Raw genomic sequence first — 23,106 nt, forward strand, 5'->3', positions numbered from 1 at the left:
TAAACAACACCTCACGAGAGCAGTACACTAGGTTGGATGCCGCGTTCGGAGATGAGTACTGAAATTAATGATCTGAAGAAAGAAACAGAAAGATTGAGGAGGCAATACACTTGTCATACGAAAGATAAAGAAATCAAGGATGAGTAATGAGATGCTTATTCAAAACCGTGATTTGGGGAGAGTCACAGCTTCTACTTTCGCTTCATACGGCGAGGGTTTTCCAAAGCAAAGGATGCAAAATATTGAAAAGTTTTGGGGAGTACCATTTGAAAATCATTCCAAAAGTTGAATCTTCTTATGTGGGCATCACAAATGAATCCGGTACAACCCAGGAAGTGATTTAAGTGACATTGCAAAATTCAAAAGCTGAGTGGCAGCGGAAATGAAGAAAGTATTTTTTTATTTAACGCCTGAGGAGGGTAAAAGCTTTTGTGACTGATGAACAATCTGTCGGAGGCTTCATAGCGAGGCTCCGAAATATATTAGGCATGTATCATAGAAACAAGCCACATCAATACAAATCTGAAGGAGAATTTGAAATAGATTCTCAAAAAAAGGGAACATTAAGGTAAAAAGAAAATGTGCAGACATCAAATGACTGTCATTGAATGCTAACCCCCCCGACTTTCCACTGATTAATGAAGACATTTTTTGAAAAATCAGTATCTCGGATGTACCACCAATTTCAGAGACAGGTCAGATAGCACCATGTTGAATGTACCAGGGGACTTGAGAATTTTATAACAATGTTAAGGAAAAGACTGTGGAGGATTCTTGAAGCGCTCACTCGACTAACCGCTTCATTATGAAGTAGCCTAAGAATCTTGATCCTGTCAATGATAAAATTGGTTGTTTAACTTGCAGAGTCACAGCAGTGAGCTGTAAATATCCTTTCAAAACAGCTCTGGTAGGAGAATTGGAGGAATGATTAATAATAATAATAATAATAATAATAATAATAATATTATGGTACTTGTGAAGAACTTTGAGCAACCCCAAATCCCACCCTCCCCTCACCCCTGCTACCACGCTGTTTCAGTTTTTATTTTATTTTATTTTATGGTCTTCCTTAGGCACCTACTAGGTGGCAGGCACTGTACTCTCCCTCTCCCACCACCCCCGCCTTACCTCCTTCCCCCACCCACATCACCTGTATATATGTATATAAGTTTGTACATATTTATTACTCTATTTTACTTGTACATATTTATTCTGTTTATTTTATTTTGTTAATATATTTTGTTTTGTTGTCTGTCTCCCCCTTCTAGACTGTGAGCCCATTGTTGGGTAGTGAGCATCTCTATATGTCGCCAACTTGGACTTCCCAAGCGCTTAGTACAGTGCTCTGCACACAGTAAGCGCTCAATAAATACGATTGATTGAATGAATGAATGTATGAAGTTACTATGTGCCAAGCACTGTCCTAAATTCTGGGGTAGATATAAATTAATCAGGTTGGACACCTGATTAATGTTCCAGCGCTTAGAGCAGTGATTTGCACAGTGCTTTGCATGTAGTAAGCGCTTAACAAATACCATCATCATCATAGTAAGCGCTTAACAAGTACCATTATTATTATTATTATGTTTGAAAGCAATGGGAAAGAAGCCATTAGACAGCCAGTAGTTGAAAATGGCAGTCAGGTAGGGAAGAAGTGAAGGGGCGAGTCCTTTGATAAGATGCGAAGGGATGGGGTCGGATGTGCAGAAGGATCTGGGTTCTAATCCCAGCTTCTCTGTCTGCTGTGTGACCTCGGGCAAGTCAGTTAACTTCTCTGAGCCTCAGTTACTTCATCTGTAAAATGAGGATTAAGAGAGTGAGCCCCATGCAAGATACGGACTGTGTCGAACCTGAATAGCTTAAAGCAGGCTTGGCATAAAGTAAGTATTTAACGGAAGAAGTAACCAGTATGGGAGAGGGTCTCCATCCCAGTTAGGCTGTCTCAATCACTTGCGCCTGCATAGATAAGACCTCAGCGTGGCTCAGTGGAAAGAGCCCGGGCTTTGGGGTCAGAGGTCATGGGTTCAAATCCCAGCTCCGCCAATTGTCAGCTGTGTGACTTTGGGCAAGTCACTTAACTTCTCTGTGCCTCATCTGTAAAATGGGGATTAAAACTGTGAGCCCCCCATGGGACAACCTGATCACCTTGTAACCTCTCCAGCACTTAGAACAGTGCTTTGCACATAGTAAGCATTTAATAAACGCCATTATTATAATCTTTGATTACAAAGGGCAGCTACACACATATATGGAGAGTACAATTCTTAGACCCTTAGGATGCATGGAAGAGATATTTATAGAGCTCAATCAGTCATTCAGACACCTAAAACATCTAATACCACCTCAGCTTGACATTGTGCTGAAAGGAAAGAAGTTTTGAAGTAAAAATGCATTTCTGTTATGAATTTAAACCTTATCTAATACCTCACTGCACCCTCTCCTCTCTTTCATACAAAAATAATACAGTTTACTATATTAAAACTGTAGGGACCTGTCAATCATTCCATACGCAATGGAATCCTGGCTTCTCAGTCTGCCTCCAAAGATTTTTTTTTACCTTCAGAAAATATCAAATACCCATTCACCAACCAATGTACCACTTCTTACTGTGCCGTCTTCACTCTCTGACACTCTACTCCTATTTCTCTCCCTCCTGTTCCTGTGTTTCTGTGTGCTCACAACGTTTTGTTTTCCTGTTTCTTTAAGGACTTCTCTCTGTTTCCCTGTGGAAGATTCTACACGTGTGTTCACCGCATCACAAGATAAATGAGGGTGTGTGTGTGTGTCCCTAAATGTTAGTAAGTTAGTTGTGAGTTTTTAAATGTTATTTGTTAAACAGTTACTATGAGCCAGGCACTGAACTGAGCGCTGGGGTAGATACAAGGTGGGACACAGTCCATGTTCCTCATGGGGCTCACAATCTTAAACCCCATTTTACAGGTGAGATAACTAATTGGGGCACAGAGGAGTTAAGTGACTTGCTCAAGGTAACACAGCAGAAAAATGGCAGAGCTGGGATTGGGACCCAGATCCTCTGACTCCTAGTTCCGTGATTTATCCACTTATCCATTTTCAAGCACTTCCTTTGTTCCAAGCACTGTGCAGAGGTAATTACAAGATAATCAGTCCGGACACATGCAAACGAATGAAAATCTACTTATTCTTTAATGATTTCTGCACAAACTGGGACTGAATCCAGTTTCACTGTACCACAGATAGGATATCTTTGCTCAAAGGGCTCAGAACTTAAAGATCTTCATTTGTTAGAAGAAAAGCAATGAGAGTAATTGAAAAAAAAAAACCCATGAAGAGGACTGCTGCTTCTAGTTGTTGCCCCTGTATTTCACCCTGGAAAACATTGAATCTCTAGGGAAATTTCAATTTTACCAACCAAATAGTTGGCTAGGGAGGGAGATGGTGGGGAAACTAAAAGCTTCAAGGATGAGTTGAAGGATTGGAATAGCTGGTGGGGACTGTTAGCTCTGGGGGTGATGCAGGGGGAAGAGACGAGTTACCTAGTGTTATGGGAAACAGCATGGAAAGCACGGACTTGGGAGTTAAAGGACCTGGGTTCTAATCCTGGCTCTGCCACTCGCCTGCTGAGTGACTGTGGAAAAGTCATTTAACTTCTCTGCACCTCATTTTTCTATTTGTAATTTTTTTTTCAAAAGTGTATGTTCAGTGCTTACTGTGTGCCAGCCCTGGGGTAGATAGAAGGTAATCAAGTTGGACCCAGGCCAGTCCCATATGGGGCTCAGGGTCTTTAATCCCCATTTTACAGATGAGACAACTGAGGCCCAGAGAAGTTAAGTGACTTGCCCCAGGTCACATGGCAGAGAAATGGAGAAGCAGCGTGGCTCAGTGGAGAAAGCTCGAGCTTTGGAGTCAGAGGTCATGGGTTCAAATCCCAACTCTGCCAATTGTCAGCTGTGTGATTTTGGGCAAGTCACTTCTCTGTGCCTCAGTTCCCTCATCTGTAAAATGGGAATTAAGACTGTGAGCCCCACGTGGGACAACCTGATCACCTTGTATCCCCCCAGCGCTTAGAACAGTGCTTTGCACGTAGTAAGTGCTTCACAAATACCATCATTATTATTTTTAAATGGAGGAGCAGGATTAGAACTCAGGTCCTTCTGATTCCCAGGCCCGTGCTCTATCCATTAAGCCATACTGCTTCTCAATGCCTAGTCACCTTTCTACTTAGACTACAAGCCCCATGTGAGACCACGACTGGATCTGACTTGATTATCTTTCATCTACCTCAGAGTTTAGTACGGTGCTTAGTAAAGAGTAAGAACTTAAATACCATAAACTATGAATTATTTTTATTCTCAATAACAGGATTCCTCCTTCATCAAGGCCAAGTGAAATGGACATATCATCTCTTCACTTTGCCGGTACAGACGCGGAGTTTGAAAACGAAAAGTCACAAAATGTCCGAACCCTAGGTAAGATGGATTTACATTATAGCCCCCTTAGAAATGCCATTTGCTTTGCTTTGCATCTTCTTTTGAGCTCAGCAATTTGGAAATTTATGACCGAGATGAATGCTGACGTTTCAACTCATGCACCCAAAGTTCTCCGGGGAATGAAAGCTTCTTCAAACTATCTGAACTCCTGGGGGGTTTGCTAGCCCAGGTTGGGTGGTCCTCCGTTTTCTGACAGTCCCTCACAATGAGGGGGAGTTGACAGGATGGGTTAAACTGCTTTTTTTTCCAAACTGCAAATAATGAACACTCTTGAATTCCAGCATTTAAGAAAAATATTCTACCAGCTAAAAGGTTCTGCAAGTCTGTTCGGCATATGTGTCTTTAATGCAACTACTGGACAAAAAAAGCTTTAATTGCTAGAGAAAACCATTCTAAGTTCTGAAGAAAGACACAAAGAGAGCTTTTACAGGCAAAAAATTAGTAGTTTAAAAGCCCGATTTTTTTGATAGTTTTCTGTTTCCCCCGGATCCATTTGAACCCCAAATTTCCGAATACCTCACTCCTTTTTAGATCACAAAAGAAACTTAGAAAGGACTTTAGGGTGAAAGAAGATGAATCCTAGCCTTGGAATTGGCAACTTTCCCTAAAATATGGTGTTTCATCAACTTTGATGATATGGTATTTGTGCTCTGGATTTTTTGGAAACATTTATGAGATTTATTTGGGCAATTAAAATACATTTGAATGAATCCAATCCAAATCTCACTTGAACTTCGGTTTATAAATAAATACTGTACTTTGCGGATCATTTTTCAAGGCAGAGGGGGAAGGATTTATGGCACTGTAAAGAAACCGGAACCGTATGAAACATTAAAAGTAGTCTGAATAATTTAAATAGCAGTTTATTCCTATGCTCTGAACTTCTAATCATACCAACGATATACTCACATAGCTTTTTGAAGACTGCCATTTTGCACCATCACCACTTTCCCTTTTCGATTTGATTTTGAAATGAAGATTTGAGGGTGGCCTGCTCCCTTGGTTCTTTCCCCCTCTTGCCCCCACAGCACTTAGGCACGTACCCGCCATTTATTTATTTGTATTAATGTCCATCTCCCCTCTGTAGACCGTAAACTCGTTGTGGGCAAGGAATGTGTCTGTTTATTGTTGTACTGTACTCTCCCAAGCGCTTAGCATAGTGCTCTGCTTGCAGTATGTGCTCAATAAATATGATTAAGTGAATAAATATTCCTTTGCTTCAGCTTCACTGTTGCTCGCCTTCAAGTTTCTGTGACAAAACTGCTCTCTGAGCCAGAAACAGGCAGAAGAGTGGCAAGGAGTGCTTACTCTGTGTGCAGAGCACTGTGCTAAGCTCTTGGGAGAGTACAATATAACAGCGAGCATACAGCCTAGAGGAGGAGAAAGACATTAATATAAATAAATAAATTGCAGATATATATGTAAGTTCTGTGGGGCTGAGGGTGAATAAAGGGCATAAATCCAAGTGCCAGGATGACGCAGAAGGGAGTGGGAGAAGAGGAAATGAGCCAGTGGCAAAGACATTTCTATGAGCCGCAACCCTCCCTGATTTATTTCTTAATGGTATTTTTTAAGCGCTTACTATGCGACAGGCACTGTACTAAGCGCTGGGGTGGATACAAGGTCATCAGGCTGGACACAGTCCCTGTCTCATGTGGGGCTCAGAGTCTTAATCCCCTTTTTACAGATGAGGCGACCGAGGCACAGAAAAATGAAGTGACTTATCCAAGGTCACACAGCAGACAAGTGGCCGAGCCGGGACTAATGCTACTTCTGTGTTAGCAGTGGACTCGTCCTGCGTAGTTTGAAGCCCAAAATTGACTTCTGAAGCAAAATCTTAAAAAAAAAAATAGCTTCCACCGCGCAGATAAATGGGACTTAGAAGATATGATTCTTGAAACCGCCCCAAGGCAGAATAAGGAGTGCTAGCTAGACTCGGAGGAAAGCAATAGTTGGAAAATGAGAACAGAATTTTGGCTGCAGGAGATTGTCAAGATCTGTGAAATACTGTGGCTTGAGCAAACCAAGAGTAGTTGCGAGGAATGAGGCCTGAGAATTGATAGTGCAAGCGCACGTCTTTACGAGGCTTCGTGTCCAAATTAGAACAGGTTTTCCATGGCTTTCCAATTCAGAAGCTGATAATTGGGAACCAGATGGAAAAAAAAATACAAGAAAATGAATTAGTTTCTCGGGCAAGTTGGAAAATTGATCAGTGGTATTCATTGAGCACTTACTGGATGCAGAGTGCTATACTAAGTGCTTGAACTTTTAAAAAAAACAGGGGCACAGATGTCAGTAGTATCTTGTTCCTTCTATGTGATGAATGGAGGCAACTTTTCAATTCGAGTGCGGGGGTGAAAAGGGGGTTGGTTATAATATAACAGCGTAAGCAGACAAATTCCCTGTCCACAGTGAGCTTACACCCTAGGAGGGGAGACAGACATTAATATAAATAAATGAATTACAGCTATGCAGACATTAATATAAATAAATGAATTACAGCTATGTACATAGGTGCTGTGGGGCTGAGGGTGGATGAATAAAGGGTGTAAATAATAATAATAATAATAGTGATATTTATTAAGCACTTACTATGTGAAAAGCACTATTCTAAGCTCTGGGGAAGATGCAAGATAATCAGGTTGTCCCACGTGGGGCTCACAGTCTTAATCCCCATTTTGCAGATGAGGTAGCTGAGGCCCAGAGAAGTTAAGTGACTTGCCCAAAGTCCCACAGCTGACAAAAATCTCAGTGCAAGAGTGATATAAGTCAGATTATAAATCAGAGTCCAGCTCAAAACAGTGCTTGGCACTTAGTAAGCGCTTAACAAATGACATCATTATTATTATTAAAACGCCCTCGAGGCCCATTTGTCCCTTGCCCTCTTGAAGTGGGCACCTATTATTCAGTCAGTGGTACGGAGCACTTACTGTGTGAAGAGCACTGTTCTAACCGTTTGGGAGAGTATGACAGAGTTGGTACTGACCCCTTTCCTCAGGAGTGTCCATATATGTAATTTATTTGTTGATATTAATGTCTGTGCCTCCCCCTTTAGACTGTAAGCTTGTTGGACGCACGGAGTGCATCTGTTATATAATAATGATAATAATGATGGAATTTATTAAGTGCTTACTATGTGCAAAGCACTTCTCTAAGCACTGGGGAGGTTACAAGGTGATCAGATTACTCAATTTTACTTGTACATATCTATTCTATTTATTTTATTTTGTTAATATGTTTTGTTTCGTTCTCCCCCTTCTAGACTGTGAGCCCACTGTTGGGTAGGGACCGTCTCTATATGTTGCCAACTTGTACTTCCCAAGCGCTTAGTACAGTGCTCTGCACACAGTAAGTGCTCAATAAATATGATTGATTGATTGACTGATTGATTGATTGATTGATCAGATTGTCCCACGGGGGGCTCACAGTCTTAATCCCCATTTTACAGATGAGGTAACTGAGGCCCAGAGAAGTGAAGTGACTTGCCCAAAGTCACCCAGCTGACAACCGGTGGAGCTGGGATTTGAACCCGTGACCTCTGACTCCAAAGCCCGGGCTCTTTCCATCATCATCATCAATCGTATTTATTGAGCGCTTACTATGTGCAGAGTACATACTTTCATACTTTCATACTTTCCACTGAGCCATGCTGCTTCTCACTGAGCCACATTGCTTCCATGGTTGTGTTGTACTCTCCCAAATGCTTAGTACAGCGCTCTGCACACAGTAAGCGCTCAATAAATACGACTGACAGGCTGACTGAAGCAGCATGGCGTAGTGGATAGAGCACGGGCCTGGGATTCAGAGGGTCATGGGTTCTAATCCCGCTCCACCACTTATCTGCTGTGTGACCGTGGACAAGTCACTTGACTTCTCTGGACCTCGGTTCCCTCAGCTGTAAAATGGGGATTGAGACTTTGAGCCCTAGATGGGACAGAGACTGTATCCACCTCGATTTGCTTGTATCCACCCCAGCGCTTAGTAAAGTGCCTGGCACAAAGTAAGTGCTTAACAAATACCATCATCATTATTATTATTATTATTCTCTAGCCACAAGGGAACTGAAAGCCCACTCAAAAGGGGCATGTGTTGGTTCCAGAAAACTCCAAGGGGAAGGAGTTCTTCTGCTTGGAATATCAGGGCCATGGAAATGGAAAAAAATGGAAGCAAAAGGGAAAATGTGTATATACAAATACCGAAGGTGAACGTACCTTATTCTGTCTCTTTATGCCTTCATAATGGTGGTACCTGAGCAATCTTTTTGGTTTTTTGATGGTACTTGCTAAGTGCTTACTATGTGTCAAACACTGCTGTAAACACTGGCGTAGGATCAAGTTTTTTTTTATGGTATCTGTTAAGCGCTTACTAGGAGAAGCAGCGTGGCTCAGTGGAAAGAGCACGGGTTTTGGAGTCAGAGGTCATGGGTTCAAATCCCGGCTCTGCCAATTGTCAGCTGTGTGACTTTGGGCAAGTCACTTCACTTCTCTGTGCCTCAGTTACCTCATCTGTAAAGTGGGGATTAAGACTGTGAGCCCCCTGTGGGACAACCTCCCCGGTGCTTGGAACAGTGCTTTGCACATAGTAAGCGCTTAATAAATGCTATTATTATTATTATTATTATTATTATTATTATTATTATTATGTGCCAAGCACTGTACTAAAGCATGGGGATAGATACAAGCTAGTCAGGTTGGACACAGTCCATGTCCCACATGGGGCTCACAGTCCTAATTCCCATTTTAAAAATGAGGTAACTGATACACAGAGAGGTTAAGTGGCTTGCTCAAGGTCACACAGCAGACAAGTGAAGGAGCCGGGATTCGAACCCAGGCCCTTCTGACTCCCAGGACTGGGGACACAGTCTTAAATAGGAGGGAGAGCAGGTATTGAATCCCCATTTTACAGTTGAGGAAACTGAAGCACAAAGAAGTGAAGTGACTTGCCCAAGGTCACGCAGCAAGCAACTGGCAGACCCGGGATTAGAACCCAGGTCCTTTGAGTCCCAGGTCTGTGCCCTTTCCACTGGGCCGCACTGCTTCTCTATTTTCAAACCAACCTGCAGTTTCAGGAGAATGAACCGTCAAGGATTTTGCCTTGGAATTATATATCCATTTTAGGATTTTATCATCCTTAACGACTGTTGTAAAATCAAATCATTAAAGGTGGTCCAACCAGTCCGGAAAGATACCCAAAGGGAAAATCAGAGAAGCCGCCTGGAAGAGAAGAGACGTGCTGACAAAAGATCCACGAAAGACGGCTCTTTTCCACGGCAGAGAGGCTGGAATTGATTGATTGACTGGAATAATTAGCGACTTGTTGGAGGGACAGGGCGGATTTCAAGTAAAATCAAGTGGCTTAGACTAAGATAAGCAAGTCCAGAGAAAGAAGAAGCAAGACCTAGCAGAAGTCAATCAATCAATCGTATTTATTGAGCGCTTACTGTGTGCAGAGCACTGTACTAAGCGCTTGGGAAGTACAAGTTGGCAACATATAGAGATAGTCCCTACCCAACAGTGGGCTCACAGTCTCACAGTCACAGAAAGAGGATGGACCTGCAAATCAGAGGACCTAGGTTCGAATTCTGGCTCTGCCACTACCTGATGCGTGACCCTGGGCAAGTCACTTAACTTCACTGTGCCTCGGTTCCCTCATTTGCAAAATGGGAATTCAGTTACCTGCCTTCCTGGCTACTTAGACTATGAGTCTAAGTATATATATATACATATACCTATATGTATATATGTTTGTACATATTTATTACTCTATTTATTTATTTATTTTACTTGCACATATCTATTCTATTTTATTTTGTAGTATGTTTGGTTTTGTCTCCCCTTTTTAGACTGTGAGCCCACCGTTGGGTAGGGACTGTCTCTAGATGTTGCCAATTTGTACTTCCCAAGCGCTTAGTCCAGTGCTCTGCACACAGTAAGTGCTCAATAAATACGATTGATGATGATGATGATGAGTCCCATGTGGGACCTGATGATCTTATATCAACACCAGGGCTTAACACAGTGCTTGGCATATAGTAAGGGCTTAACAAATACCACAATAAACCCTGCAAGACCTCCATTTCTCCACCTTTATCATAGCGATTTGATCACCAATGCTAACCAGGTTTGAGGGTGTATCAGTCCAGAAGTGTGTTTAATTTGCAGCCCAATAAATTCACTTGGCATTAATCCGTACACCATGTCAGTGGCTGGGTTTGCTTACTTTCCCCTAGGATCCTTTGCTCCTATAAAAGGATAAGGCCTAAAATGGGTAACAGTAGAACCACACTGGAAAGATTCTCACAAGCCACTGAGAAAAAGTGTGTCAGGGATTGTAGCAACAGCGGAAATTGACAGGCTGGCCACTCTCTCCTTGTTTTATGATATTTTCTTCGAGAAGCTAGAGGCCAATGTCCTATACGATACCAGAGACCGCCTGCGAAAGCTCTCTGTGTTATAGTTTGGAGGGAGGAGGAGGAAAAGATAGAAAGTTGCTGGCAATTTACACGAGAGGCAGCATGGCCTAGTGGATTGACCACCGGCCTGGGAATCAGAGGACCGGTTCTAATCCCAGCTCTGCCACTTACCTGCTGTGTGACTGTGGGCAAGTCACTTAACTTCTCTGTGCCTCAGTTCCCTCCCCTGAAAAATGGAGGTTCAAAACTTGCTCTCCCTCCTTCTTAGACTGTGAGCCCGAGGTGGGACCTGATTATCTTGTATCTACTTCAGTGTTCAGTATAGTGCACGGCACATACTACAATCATGGCAACTGTAGAATGCTCTTTTCCAATTCGCTTGATCTTCTCTGGCAAATCACTCTTTTTAATTATCCTAAAAAGTTATTCCTCACCCTTAATCCTGCTGTCTGTGTAAGATTTATTCCAAGTCCCTCTGAGATCAGTGGTAAGAAACTCCATTGGGGAGGAAAAGTCCCGATTGCCCAATCTTTCCATCTCGTTATACATTGGTTTCATCATGTTTAGTCTGAATTTCTAGCCTTCTACACTGGTTTTAAATTAGTTACAGTCACCAGCGTGGCTCAGTGGCAAGAGCACGGGCTTTGGAGTCAGAGGTCATGGGTTCGAATCCCCACTCCACCACATGTCTGCTGTGTGACCTTGGGCAAGTCACTTAAATTCTCAGAGCCTCAGTTCCCCTATCTGTAAAATGGGGATGAAGACTGTGAACCCCACGTGGGACACCTTGATCACCTTGTATCCCCCCAGCGCTTAGAACAGTGCTTTGCACATAGTAAGCGCTTAACAAATACCATCATCATCATCATCATCATCACCAAAAGTCTTCCGGAGCTTGGGTAGGGCCATTGCCTCATAATCCCTTAGGTATTAATCCAGAAACTAACAGTGAAGTACCATACTCACTGGGCAGGGAATGTCACTGTTTATTATTGTGTTGTACTTTTCCAAGCGCTTAGTACAGTGCTCTGCACACAGTAAGTGCTCATTAAGTATAACTGAATGAATGAACTACAGACACATTCCCTGCCCACAGCGAACTCACCATCTAGAGGGGCCTGAGGAGAGCTGTGTGTGTTTGTGTGTATGTAACAGTAGCTTGGATCCTCTAAATGTCTGTTTTGCACGTGTGTACACATACACACACACACGCACCGTCCCAAATTTCCAGTCAGAAATATGAAAAAGACCATTCTCCATAGCAGGGAAATGGGTTTTATAGCTCACCTTGTCCTACGTCCAGCATGGTCTTAGCTGTTGAGAATACCGTGTTTTCCACCATGTTTTTCTCGTCTTCCCAGAGAGGCATGGGGCCAGACGCTGCTGTGAGACGCAGCTCAGGGGAAGCATCCTCTACTCTGGTTTCCTTCCCAAAGAGTGGCTCTAGAGGCGGCGCCGACTGCTGATCTTTAGGGAGAGAACTTGCAGTTTCACCTGGAAGAGTCGGTCCGGAGGGATCCTGGGTTGCCTCCATGACGGCGTGGTCAGCTGTTTTGGCGGGAACCTCAAAATTGGCTTCGGCGAGGTAGGTGTCACCTCCTAGCCCTGAGGTGATTGCGGTGAATTCACTGGGCAAACTGGGCCCCATTGGTTCGAACAATCCAGAACCGGGGCGTTCCGCCCGTGGAGTAATTTCCTGGAAAGGACAAGGGAGACAATGAATAGGAGCGTTCTTGGGGGCAGGATCTTGCTGAAAGAGGTCGTTGTTCACACTGCAATTTCCTTCCCATTTGATGACCAATTTGACCAAGGGCAGGAGATCTTCCCCCTCTCAGAAGAGCACCTGGAGAGTTTCCAGTCCTCTACCAGTCTCGGCTATGGGAGGGAGAGTCAAGCAGAGGCCTACCCATTCCACTCCTAGCTTGAGAAGTGGCTAGTGAGCGGCAGACAATTCGCTACAAGTTGAAACTCATCCGCGCTGGGCAGCAGCGGCGTGGAAGAGAGTCGAGGTCAGAGACTCGAGTTTACTGCGCGGAAGGAGGCAATGGTAAACCACTTCTGGATTTTTATCAAGAAAAATCTGTGGATCCATTACCAGAATGATTGCAGGCATTCTGGGAGAGATGTGTCCATGGAGTCGCTACGGGTCGGAAATGACTTGACAGCGTAAGACAAGACAGGGGGATCTTCATTCATTCATCCAATTGAATTTGTTGAGCGCTTACTGCGTGCAAAGCACTGTACTAAACGCTTGGGAGAATGCATTATAACAATAAGCAGGCATGTGCCGTGCCCATAGCAAACTTACATTCTAGAGGGGGATCTTGACTGTAAGCCCACTGTGGGTAGAGAGTGTGTCTACCGACTCTGTTATATTGTACTCTCTTCCAAGTACTTGAAACGGTGCTCTGCACACAGTAAGTGCTAAATAAATAGGTTTGATTGATGGATTGATCTCAAAGAAGACCCATCTATGAGTATGAGAACCTAATCTGTACCAGAAAGGGGATGAGACAACTAAAATCAGACATTTGTTGCGAAATCAGATGACTGTCGATCTGATTCCCAAGCTGGCCATCCGATTCCCAAGTCACCCCGTCCTTGGCAACCTAGGGTGGGTGAGGGAATTTACCTCCTCATGGGCAACCTTGGGCAGAAAGTTTGCCCCGGGGTGAAGTCAAACAACTGCTGTCAAACAACTCATCAAAGGGCGTTATCTAGCACCCGTGTGCAGATCCGTGTGTATTGAGCTTTTAGGTAAGTGCAACAGAAGCAAAGACATGTTCCCTGCCTTTAAGGAGCTTACAATCTAGCGGGGGAGACAGACAGGAAAAAGGAAGGACAAGGATATAAGTGGTCCAGCGCTTAGAACAGTGCTTTGCACATAGTAAGCGCTTAACAAATACCATCATTATTATTAGTAGTAGTAGTAACAAGAGTAAGGAAATGGGAAACAGATAAGTGAATGAATTGGTAGCGAAGCAAGATTGTTGTGGACCACAGATCAATATATGGCTATATCTGTATCTATATCTATCTATATTTATATTAGTACTGAGGATGCTTGTCAATTTATAAGGGCGGCTGTTGAGACGACAAACCTGTGGGTGGCGGGAATGTATTATTATTATTAATAATAATAATGGTACTTGGTAAGCCCTGGGATAGCTACAAGTCAATCAGGTTGGACATCATCCCTGCCCACGTGGGGCTCACACTCTTAATCCTCATTTTAAAGATAAGGTAACCGAGGTCCAGAGAAGTTGAGTGACTTGCCCGAGGTCACACAGTGGACATGCGGCAGAGCCAAGATTAGAACTCATGACCTTCTGTCTTCCAGGTCCATGCACTAACCATTACGCCCTGCTGCGTCTCTCAGGATCACCTGTTGGAGTAGGTGGAATTTTAAAGGAGGTTTTCCACTGGGAAACAATTCAGGAAGAAACCTCTGTCTCTTCTGCTCTGATAGTAAGGTGGATCTCGGTGGAGATAATAATAATAATAATAATAATAATAATAATGGCATTTATTAAGTGCTTACTATGTGCAAAGCACTGTTCTAAGCACTGGAGAAGTTACAAGGTGATCAGATTGTTCCGCAGGGGGCTCACAGTCTTAATCCCCATTTTACAGATGAGGTAACTGAGGCACAGAGAAGTGAAGTGACTTGCCCAAAGTCACACAGCTGACAAGTGGTGGAGCCGGGATTTGAACCCATGACCTCTGACTCCCAAGCCCGGGATCTTTCTACTGAGCCACTCTGCTTCTCTTTGTATAAAAGGAATAAGAAGAAACTTCCCTCACCAGTTTAGGGATAGCAGAAGTACCAGGCATCACGGACGGGATATCCTTTTCCAAGACCTCGGATGCTTTCTCAGTTTCTGCAGAAGGAAAACACAATTTATTTGAGAAAAATATTTGGTTTAAATGGAAAGAATCCATGTGGAAAATAATCATTCAGGCACTGTACAAGGCCCAAGGTACAGTGTCTTTATTGAGACATCAAGGAAAGGAGATGAATAAGCCAGCACCAGGTAATAGGAATGTTATTTAAGGGCGCAATCGTTAAATAGAAAGATGGGAGGGTGGAGGTTATGGGGTGGGAGTAACAGTGATTTTTTGAACCGTCTAAATCTTTAGAACAATGATTTAGAATGATTAAGAGGTAGCATAGCCCAGTGGAAACAGCACAGGCCTAGAAGCCAGAAGACCTGGATTCTAATCTCGGCTCCGCCGCCTGTCAGCTGTGTGACTTTGGGCAAGTCACTTTACTTCTCCGTGCCTCAGCTACCTCAATCTGTAAAATGGGGATTGAGACTGGGAGCCCCATGTGGGACAGGGACTGTGTCCAACCGGATTTGCTTGAATCTACCTCAGTGCTTAGTACAGTGCTTGGCCCATAGTAAGTGCTTAATACCATAAAACCCCCTCAACTTCCCAGTTGTCAGTGCCTTGCACACAATAAGCACTCGATAAATGATTGAATGAATTAATGAATGAATGTTTAGAATGAGCCTGAATCCATGTAATTACCAAACAGACCACGGATAACTAACCTTCGATAAACTCAATTGTTCCCAAATCCAGCGTCTGAGCCTTTTCTTCCTCTAGCGCCATGGAGATCAGCTGCTGGAGATCCGCCTCGGTGAGCTTAATGACCGGATCCTCGTCGTCCTCCTTGACCCCAGGGGGACTCCTTTGGCTTTCCACTTGGTTGGAGCCAATGGGCGTGGGATCCTTTCCAATCTTCCCTCTTTCTGAGCTCTCCCTTGCAAAGACCACTGCATGGCGCACGACCGTGCTACTCCGACTGCAGGGCACCAGGGAAGATGAGAAGCAGCCCAACCATTACAAGCCAAGGACGGTGGCCTCCCCTCTCCGTTCTCCAAGGAAGATGGAGCCACCCTGGACTGGATTTACATTATACAGCCTTTCTGAAACTGCTGTTACTAGTCCGCGCACTCACCCACCACCACGACCCAAGGAAAAAACAAAAAACCACCAGAGGAATTACATCCCCCTCTAGATTTTAAAGCTCTTTGTGGGCTGGGAATGTGTCTGCCAACTCTGTTATATTTGTACTGTCCCACGTGCTTAGTACGATTTCTGCACACAGTCATCCATCAGTTGTACTTATTGGGCACTTACAGGGTGTGGAGCACTTGGGAGAGTACAATATAACAGAGTTGGTAGACACATTCCCTGCTCACAACAAGCTTACAGTGTAAAGGAAACGCTCAATAAATATGATTGATCAATTTGTCTTTCCCCCTTTATCCCTTCCTGCCATTCCTTTGGAGGATGCTGGACTGAATATCTTTCCTTAGACTGTGAGCCCAGGCTGGGACAGGGACTGTTTTTGACTTGATTATCTTGGATCTTCTCCAATGCTTAGAACAGTGCTTGACACATGATAAACACTTAAATACCACAATTTATTATTACTATTTGTCAACCTGAGGTCTCAGTCTTTCTGACAACTGAGGAGAGTTTGTCCTCTTAACAGAAGCTCTGTACTAAGTGTTTGGGAGAGTTCAATACAGCAATATAACTGATATGTTCCTTGCCCACAATGAGCTTACAGTCCAAAGATATAAACAGATCAATATGGCCTTATGGAAAGAGCACAGGACTGGGAGTCAGGAGACCTGGGTTTGAAGCCCAGACCAAACCAAGGCAGAGCTGATATCTCCAAAATCCAAACAACCTTTCAAGTGAAGTAGCAAATTAATTACCTACATGCTTAGCAATACAGTTTGCACAAGTGTGGTCATACAGTCAATCGTAGTTACCGAGCGCTTACTGTGGTCAGAGCATTCTACTAAGCACTCAGGAAGGTACAATAAAGAAGGAAAATAGCCTTTAAAAAAAATAAAACCCATGAATGCCTGTTGTTTTCACAGTTCATTCATTCAATCATATTTCTTGATCGCTTACTGTGTGCAGAGTACTGCACTAAGCGCTTGAAATGATGGTATTTGTTAAGCGCTTACAATGTGCCAAGCACTGTTCTAAGCACTGGGGTAGATAGAAGGTTGTCCCACATGGGGCTCACAGTCTTAATCCCCATTTTGTAGATGAGGGAATTGAGGCACAGAGAAGTGAAGTGACTTACCCAAAGTCACCCAGCTGACAAGTGGTGGAGGCAGGATTAGAACTCATGACCTCTGACTCCTTAGCAGCACTGTTCTAAGCACTGGGGCTTCTACAAAGTTATCAGTTTGGACACAGTCCCTGTCCCTCCTGGGGCTCACAGAGTAGGTAGGAAGGAGTAGGATCTAATCCCCATTTTTACAGATGACAGAACTGAAACACAGAGAAGTGACTTGCCCACACACCAGACAAGTGGCAGAGTCAGAATTCGAATCCAGGACCTCTGATTCCCAGGCCCATGCTATTTCCATTAGGCCATGCTGCTTTAACTTCTCTGTGCTTCAGTTTGGTCATCTGTAAAATGGGGATTAAATACTTTTCTCCCTCCTACTTAGACTGTGAGCCCCAAGTGGGACCTGATTATCTTGTATCTGCCCCAGTGTTTAGTACAGTACTTGGTATATAGTAAGCATTTAACAAATACCACAATTTATTACTCTTATAATCATTAATAATTTCTAGACTGTGAGCCTGCTGTTGGGTAGGGACCGTCTCTATATGTTGCAAATTTGTACTTCCCAAGCGCTTAGTACAGTGCTGTGCACACAGTAAGCGCTCAATAAATATGATTGAATGAATTAATAATAACAATAAGTACACATTCTCTTTCCCCCTTAGACTGTAAGCCCCATGTGGGACAGGGGCTTTGTCTGACCTGCTTAACTTGTATCCACCCCAGACCTTAGTACAGTGCTTGGTAAATAGTAAGCACTTAACAAATACCATAATTATTGCCATCTACTACATTCTGAAATGAAATGAAAAATGAAAGCAAATTACCCGTCTCTTTCTTTCTTCTGTCTTCATTTCATCATAGGAGGTGGGAAAGTGCAGTTTTGCCAAAGAAAAGAAGAAATGTGCATAAATCACAGTGTATCCTAAAGCCATGTATCTACACTGCTGTATCCACCTCTGAACGGAGACCAATATGCCACTCCCATCACTCTTCCTTCACCTTGTCACCATTACATGAGGGGAAACAAATGAGGTAAGATTAAAATCTACCAAAGTATTTCTGGTGGACATTTTGGAGCTCCATGACAAATCTCCGCTTCTGGTAATCTCATGCAAAACTATTTTTGATCTAAGGCAGGAGAAATTTCTGAATTTCAACCGCTCATCTCCCTCAGCCCCATATGCCTCTGTCTCTACTTCCCCTCTTTATCTCTCCCTCTCTTGCCTGTGTCTCTCTCTTCCTCTCCTTCCTTTTTCTCTCAGTTCCCTTCTTTTTCTCTCCCTCTCCTGTTTCTCTCTCCAGTGCCTTGTCTCTCTCTCTTCCTCTACCCATCTGTCTCTCCTAACATTTTCCTCTCACACCCCCTCTTTTTCTCTCCCTCTCCTGTCAGTCTCCCCCTCTCTCTCCACTACCATGTCTCTCTGTTTCTTCTGTGGTTTCCTCAAGTATATTTTCAACATTAGGCCTCTGGCTGGGACAGGAAATATCCTAGGAGGAGTTACAAGAGTCACTGTGTCTGTGAAGGAGTGACTCCCATCCTGAAACTGTGGAGCTGTGGAAAGCAAATGCTAAGCAGTTCACTCCCAGAGGGATTTTAGCCTGGAAGGCTTATCCCAGGATCAGGAATTGTAGCTTCTTGGGCCCTCTGGTTCTCTCCAGACAACAGGAAGTAGTGGCGAAACCCCACCTATTCTGTCATTCAACCCTAGTGTTTTAGCAACTAGTTGCCTCAGCTTAGGGAAGCCCAGCCAAGTGAACTAGCTTGGCTGATCAGGGAAACCACTGGCTTAATTCTATTTATTTTATTTATTCTGATGTTTTTGACACCTGCCTACGTGTTTTGTTTTGTTGTCTGTCGCTCCCTTCTAGACTGTGAGCCCGTTGTTGGGTAGGGACCGTCTCTATATGTTGCCGACTTGTACTTCCCAAGCGCTTAGTCCAATGCTCTGCACGCAGTAAGCGCTCAATAAATACGATTGAATGAATGAATTAATGAATTAATTGGGGCCTACATGGGTTTATGTAGAAGTTCAGCCTAGATTGTGAATCCAATTTCTTTCTATTGACAATCCGAGTGACTACAGCCCTCACTGAAGTGCTGACAGCTCGGCCCTTCTTAGCAGTTCTTCGTGTACTACCAACTTGGCCAACAGAAGAAAACAGAAATGATTGCAATGGAAGCTTCCTTCTGCATCATGGTTAGCTGCGCAAAGCGAAATTGTCATCACTTTCTAACATCTGTTTATGCAGTAATTGAGAAGGCGATTTTGAAGCTTTCAGTAACATGCCACTGAAACTTCAAACAGTGGTATTTATTGAACACTTACTGTGCACATCTTTTAGGAGTAGCAATTTGTTCTAGCAGAAAGAGCACAGGCCTGGAAGCCAGAGGGCCTGGCTTCTAATTTTGGTTCTGACACTCACCTGCTTTGGGACCTCAGTTTCCTCATCTATAAAATAGGGATTCAGTAACTGTTTTCCTTTCCCCATGGACTGTGAGACTCATGTTGGGCAGGGACTCTGTCCAACCTGATTTTCTTGTATCTACTCAGCTCTCAGTACAGAGCTTGGCATATAGTAAGCACTTAAATGCCACAGTTATCACTGCGACTGTAGGAGAAACATCCTGGCTTTACTTTGGTCGATTTTCCAGAAAATCATGCATGACTGATTCCCTGCATTAGATATGTGTGTGACTGTCTGTGAAAAAATATTAACAGACTCTTTCAGGGGAACCATATCAGTGCATAGAATTTTCTCCCTAGTCTCATCAACCCTGTGGTACTTGCTTAATATTGTTATTATTATTAAGTGCCGTCGAGTCATTGCCGAATCATAGTGACTCCGTGGATGTACTTTCTCCAGAACGTCCTGTCCTCTGCCATAATCCACAAACTGTCTAATGGTTCTTCCATTATCGTTGTTAAGGTCTCTATCCATGTGGCTGCCAGCCTGCCTCATCCACGTTTTCCTTGGACTTTTCCTAGCCTTAGTGCCTTCTCCAGAGAATAAGTCCTCCTGATTAGGTGCCCAAAATATGCTAATTTAAGTCAAGTTATTTGGCTTTCCAAAGACCACTTTGTTTAATTTGCTCTAAAATCCATTCATTTGTTTTTGGGCAGTCCGTGGAATTCGCATATGTACTTGTTGCTTCACCCCAAATTTTACTCCAAAATATCCTTTACCTAGTATGCTAAAAAAAGTAGTCTGTGAAAGAAGTTCATTTTTTAGTCATGTTTTTCACCTCTCCTGTCAAGAAGACAGGCCTTCCTTTTCAGGAGTCTCCCTAGGCCTGTACCAACAGACATATGTTGGGTGGGGTGGCGGAGAGGGAGATAGTTTCACCATAAAGTCGATGAATCTGTTCATTTTGACATCCATCAATCAATCATATTTATTGAGTGCTTATTATGTGCAGGACACTATACTGTTTGGGAGAGTACAATAACGGCAAAGACATCCCCAGGCATCACAATGTGCCTATCTATAAATTATATTATAAATTACATCTTTTAATGTCTGGCTCCCCCTCTAGACAATATACATGTTATGGGCAGGGAAAGTGTCTTCCAACTCCATTGTATTGTACTCTGCCAAGTACTTAGTTCAGTGCACTGTAAGCACTTCATAAACGCCACTGATGAAGATGATAGGGACCGTCTCTATATGATGCTGACTTGTACTTCCCAAGCACTTGGTACAGTGCTCTGCACACAGTAAGCACTCAATAAATATGACTGAATTGAACTGAATGAATACAACAGAATTAGCAGACCTGTTCCCCGCCCATGATGAGCTGACAGTATGGAGATGAGTTGATAGCCTAGAGAAACACCTGTACTGAGACAGCTTGATCTTTAGAGACCAATTTATACAGCTATAAAGATCTCCGAGCAGCAGTCCTAAATCTTCCTAATCAAATTCCATCCCTCTAACTCCACCACCTATTGTAGACCTTTTAACTTTCACCTGCTGGCTCTGGGCTTCATCTAACCCTTGATTATCTTACCAATTACCTCATTGGTAAAATAGAGACCATCAGATGTGAATTTTTCCCTAGTGCCAACCTTTCCTCCTCTATGTTATCTTGACTTCACAACACATTCTCCTTCTTTCCCAGGTCTCTCTCTCTCTCTTTCTCTCATCTTCTGCCAGCTGGCTCTCTCCCAAGTCCTGATTCTATCCTCTTTCAACCCTTAAAATCACTTACTTTTAAAATCTTCATTCTCTCACTCTCCACTCATTCTTTTCCTTCTACTTTTGAATGTGTTTTCTGCGCATCAAAGAGTCTCTTCTGCATCCCACTGCATCCTCCTCATCTCCTCTCATCACCCTGCTTTCTTTCAAGTTCACAGTCTTCCCATTCAGAGAAGCAACATGGCTTAGTGGAAAGAGAGCGGTCTTGGGAGTCAGAGGACCTGGGTTCAAATCTCCGCTCCACCACTTACCTGCTGTTTTACCATGGGTAAGTCGCTTGATTTCTCTATGCTTTCGTTCCCTCATCTGTTAAATGGGGATTCCATGCCTGCTCTCCTTTCTGACTAGACTGTGAGGCCTGATTTTCTGATACGTACCCCAGTGCTTAGTACAGTGCCTGGCACATAATAAGTGCTTAACAAATATCATCATTATTACCATCATTATTACTCCCCACAAGGCCAGGGTCCATGTTGAATTAATTGGTGAGCCCTGGACTCCTTTGAAAAATCCAATGGACACCAAAATTTTAGCCTGGTACAGAGAGGCAAAAAATATGTAGGACTGACAACCTGTTGAGTTAGATTTACAGGTCCTTAGTTCTTTAAGGGGCCCACAAAGCCTATCTATATTTCAGTCACTCAGTCAACTGTATTTACTGAGTGCTTAATACATGCAGAGCACTGTACTAAGCGCCTGGGAGAGTACAATATAACAACATAAGACACATTCCATTCCCTCAATGAGCCTACAGTCTACTGAGCGAAGGTGGGCTTGATTCTTTGCACAGTCATCTGGTCAATTTGGTTTTGTCTTTGAACAACTTTTTAGTGATCAATCTGTAGTATTTATTGAGCACTTTCTCTGTTCAGAACTCTATACTAAGCGCTTGGGGGAATTAGTAGACAGGATCGCTGACCTTGAGGAACTTCCAATCCAGCAAGGGAGACAGACATTAAAATCAGTTACAGGTCGGAGGAAGCAACAGGGTTTCAAATATGTACCTAGGGGCTGTCTCGGGGAGAGAGGGTGGGGATGAGAATAATAATAATAATAATAATGGCATTTATTAAGCGCTTACTATGTGCAAAGCACTGTTCTAAGCACTGGATCTAAGTGATTACTTGATGGGGCAGCAGGCGGGGGAGATGAAAGATTAAGCAGGGAAGGCCTCCTGGGGAAGAGGTGATTTATTTAAAATTGTGTTTTGAAGATTGCGAGAGCGGTTGTACTGCGGATGTAAAGGGGGAAAGAGTTCCACGTAGGATGGAGCTTGTGAGCAAGGGGTTGGTGATGGGTGAGAGCGAAGGACAGTCGTAGGTTGGTATTAGAGGAATGAAGGGTGTGAGCTGGGTTGCAGTGGGAGAGGAGCGAGGAGAGATATATGTTGCCAATTTGTACTTCCCAAGCGCTTAGTACAGTGCTCTGCACATAGTAAGCGCTCAGTAAATACGATTGATGATGATGATGAGAGAGCTGATTGATTCGAATTGACTGAGGTTTTAGATAATCTACAATGTGTGTTGGGTAGGGGGGCAGATCTGTATCCTCAGTGGGCAGGATCTGGACTTCCTGATGCTGATTTCGATTGCGTTTTGGAGTTTTTCCTTTCAATGTGTGGAAACGATTGCCAAAAAACTCACCTTTCGCGTTAGAACGTGTAACTTCCCTATGACCCCATAGACCTGAACTCCAAGACTTGTGGGAAGAACCTCAGTTACTGGCCAAGCCCATTGTATTTCTGATGTGACCGTTTTTTTAATGGTATTTGTTAAGTGCTTACTATGTGCCAGGTACTGTTCTAAGCGCTGGGGTTGATACAAGTTAATAAGGCTGGGCACAGACCCTGCCCTACATGGGGCTCACAGTTTTAAGTCCATTTTATTGATGAGGAAAGTGAGGCACAGAGAAGTGAAGTG

General features: G+C 43.4%; 1 protein-coding gene across 1 annotated transcript in view; it reads right to left on the reverse strand.

The window, feature by feature from the left end:
• The window catches only part of IMPG1 (interphotoreceptor matrix proteoglycan 1), a 96,978-nt gene that overhangs the window by 20,769 nt on the left and 53,103 nt on the right, over positions 1-23,106 (reverse strand). Inside the window, exons 12-15 of the mRNA XM_038760882.1 lie at positions 17,815-17,835; positions 15,438-15,691; positions 14,686-14,762; positions 12,169-12,577 (exon numbers count right to left, since the gene is read on the reverse strand). Coding sequence (XP_038616810.1) covers positions 12,169-12,577; positions 14,686-14,762; positions 15,438-15,691; positions 17,815-17,835 — 761 coding nt within the window. The remainder of the gene's footprint in view (positions 1-12,168; positions 12,578-14,685; positions 14,763-15,437; positions 15,692-17,814; positions 17,836-23,106) is intronic.

Source organism: Tachyglossus aculeatus, chromosome 19 (genome assembly GCF_015852505.1).
Source record: "Tachyglossus aculeatus isolate mTacAcu1 chromosome 19, mTacAcu1.pri, whole genome shotgun sequence".
In the NCBI taxonomy this organism is placed as follows: Eukaryota; Metazoa; Chordata; class Mammalia; order Monotremata; family Tachyglossidae; genus Tachyglossus; species Tachyglossus aculeatus.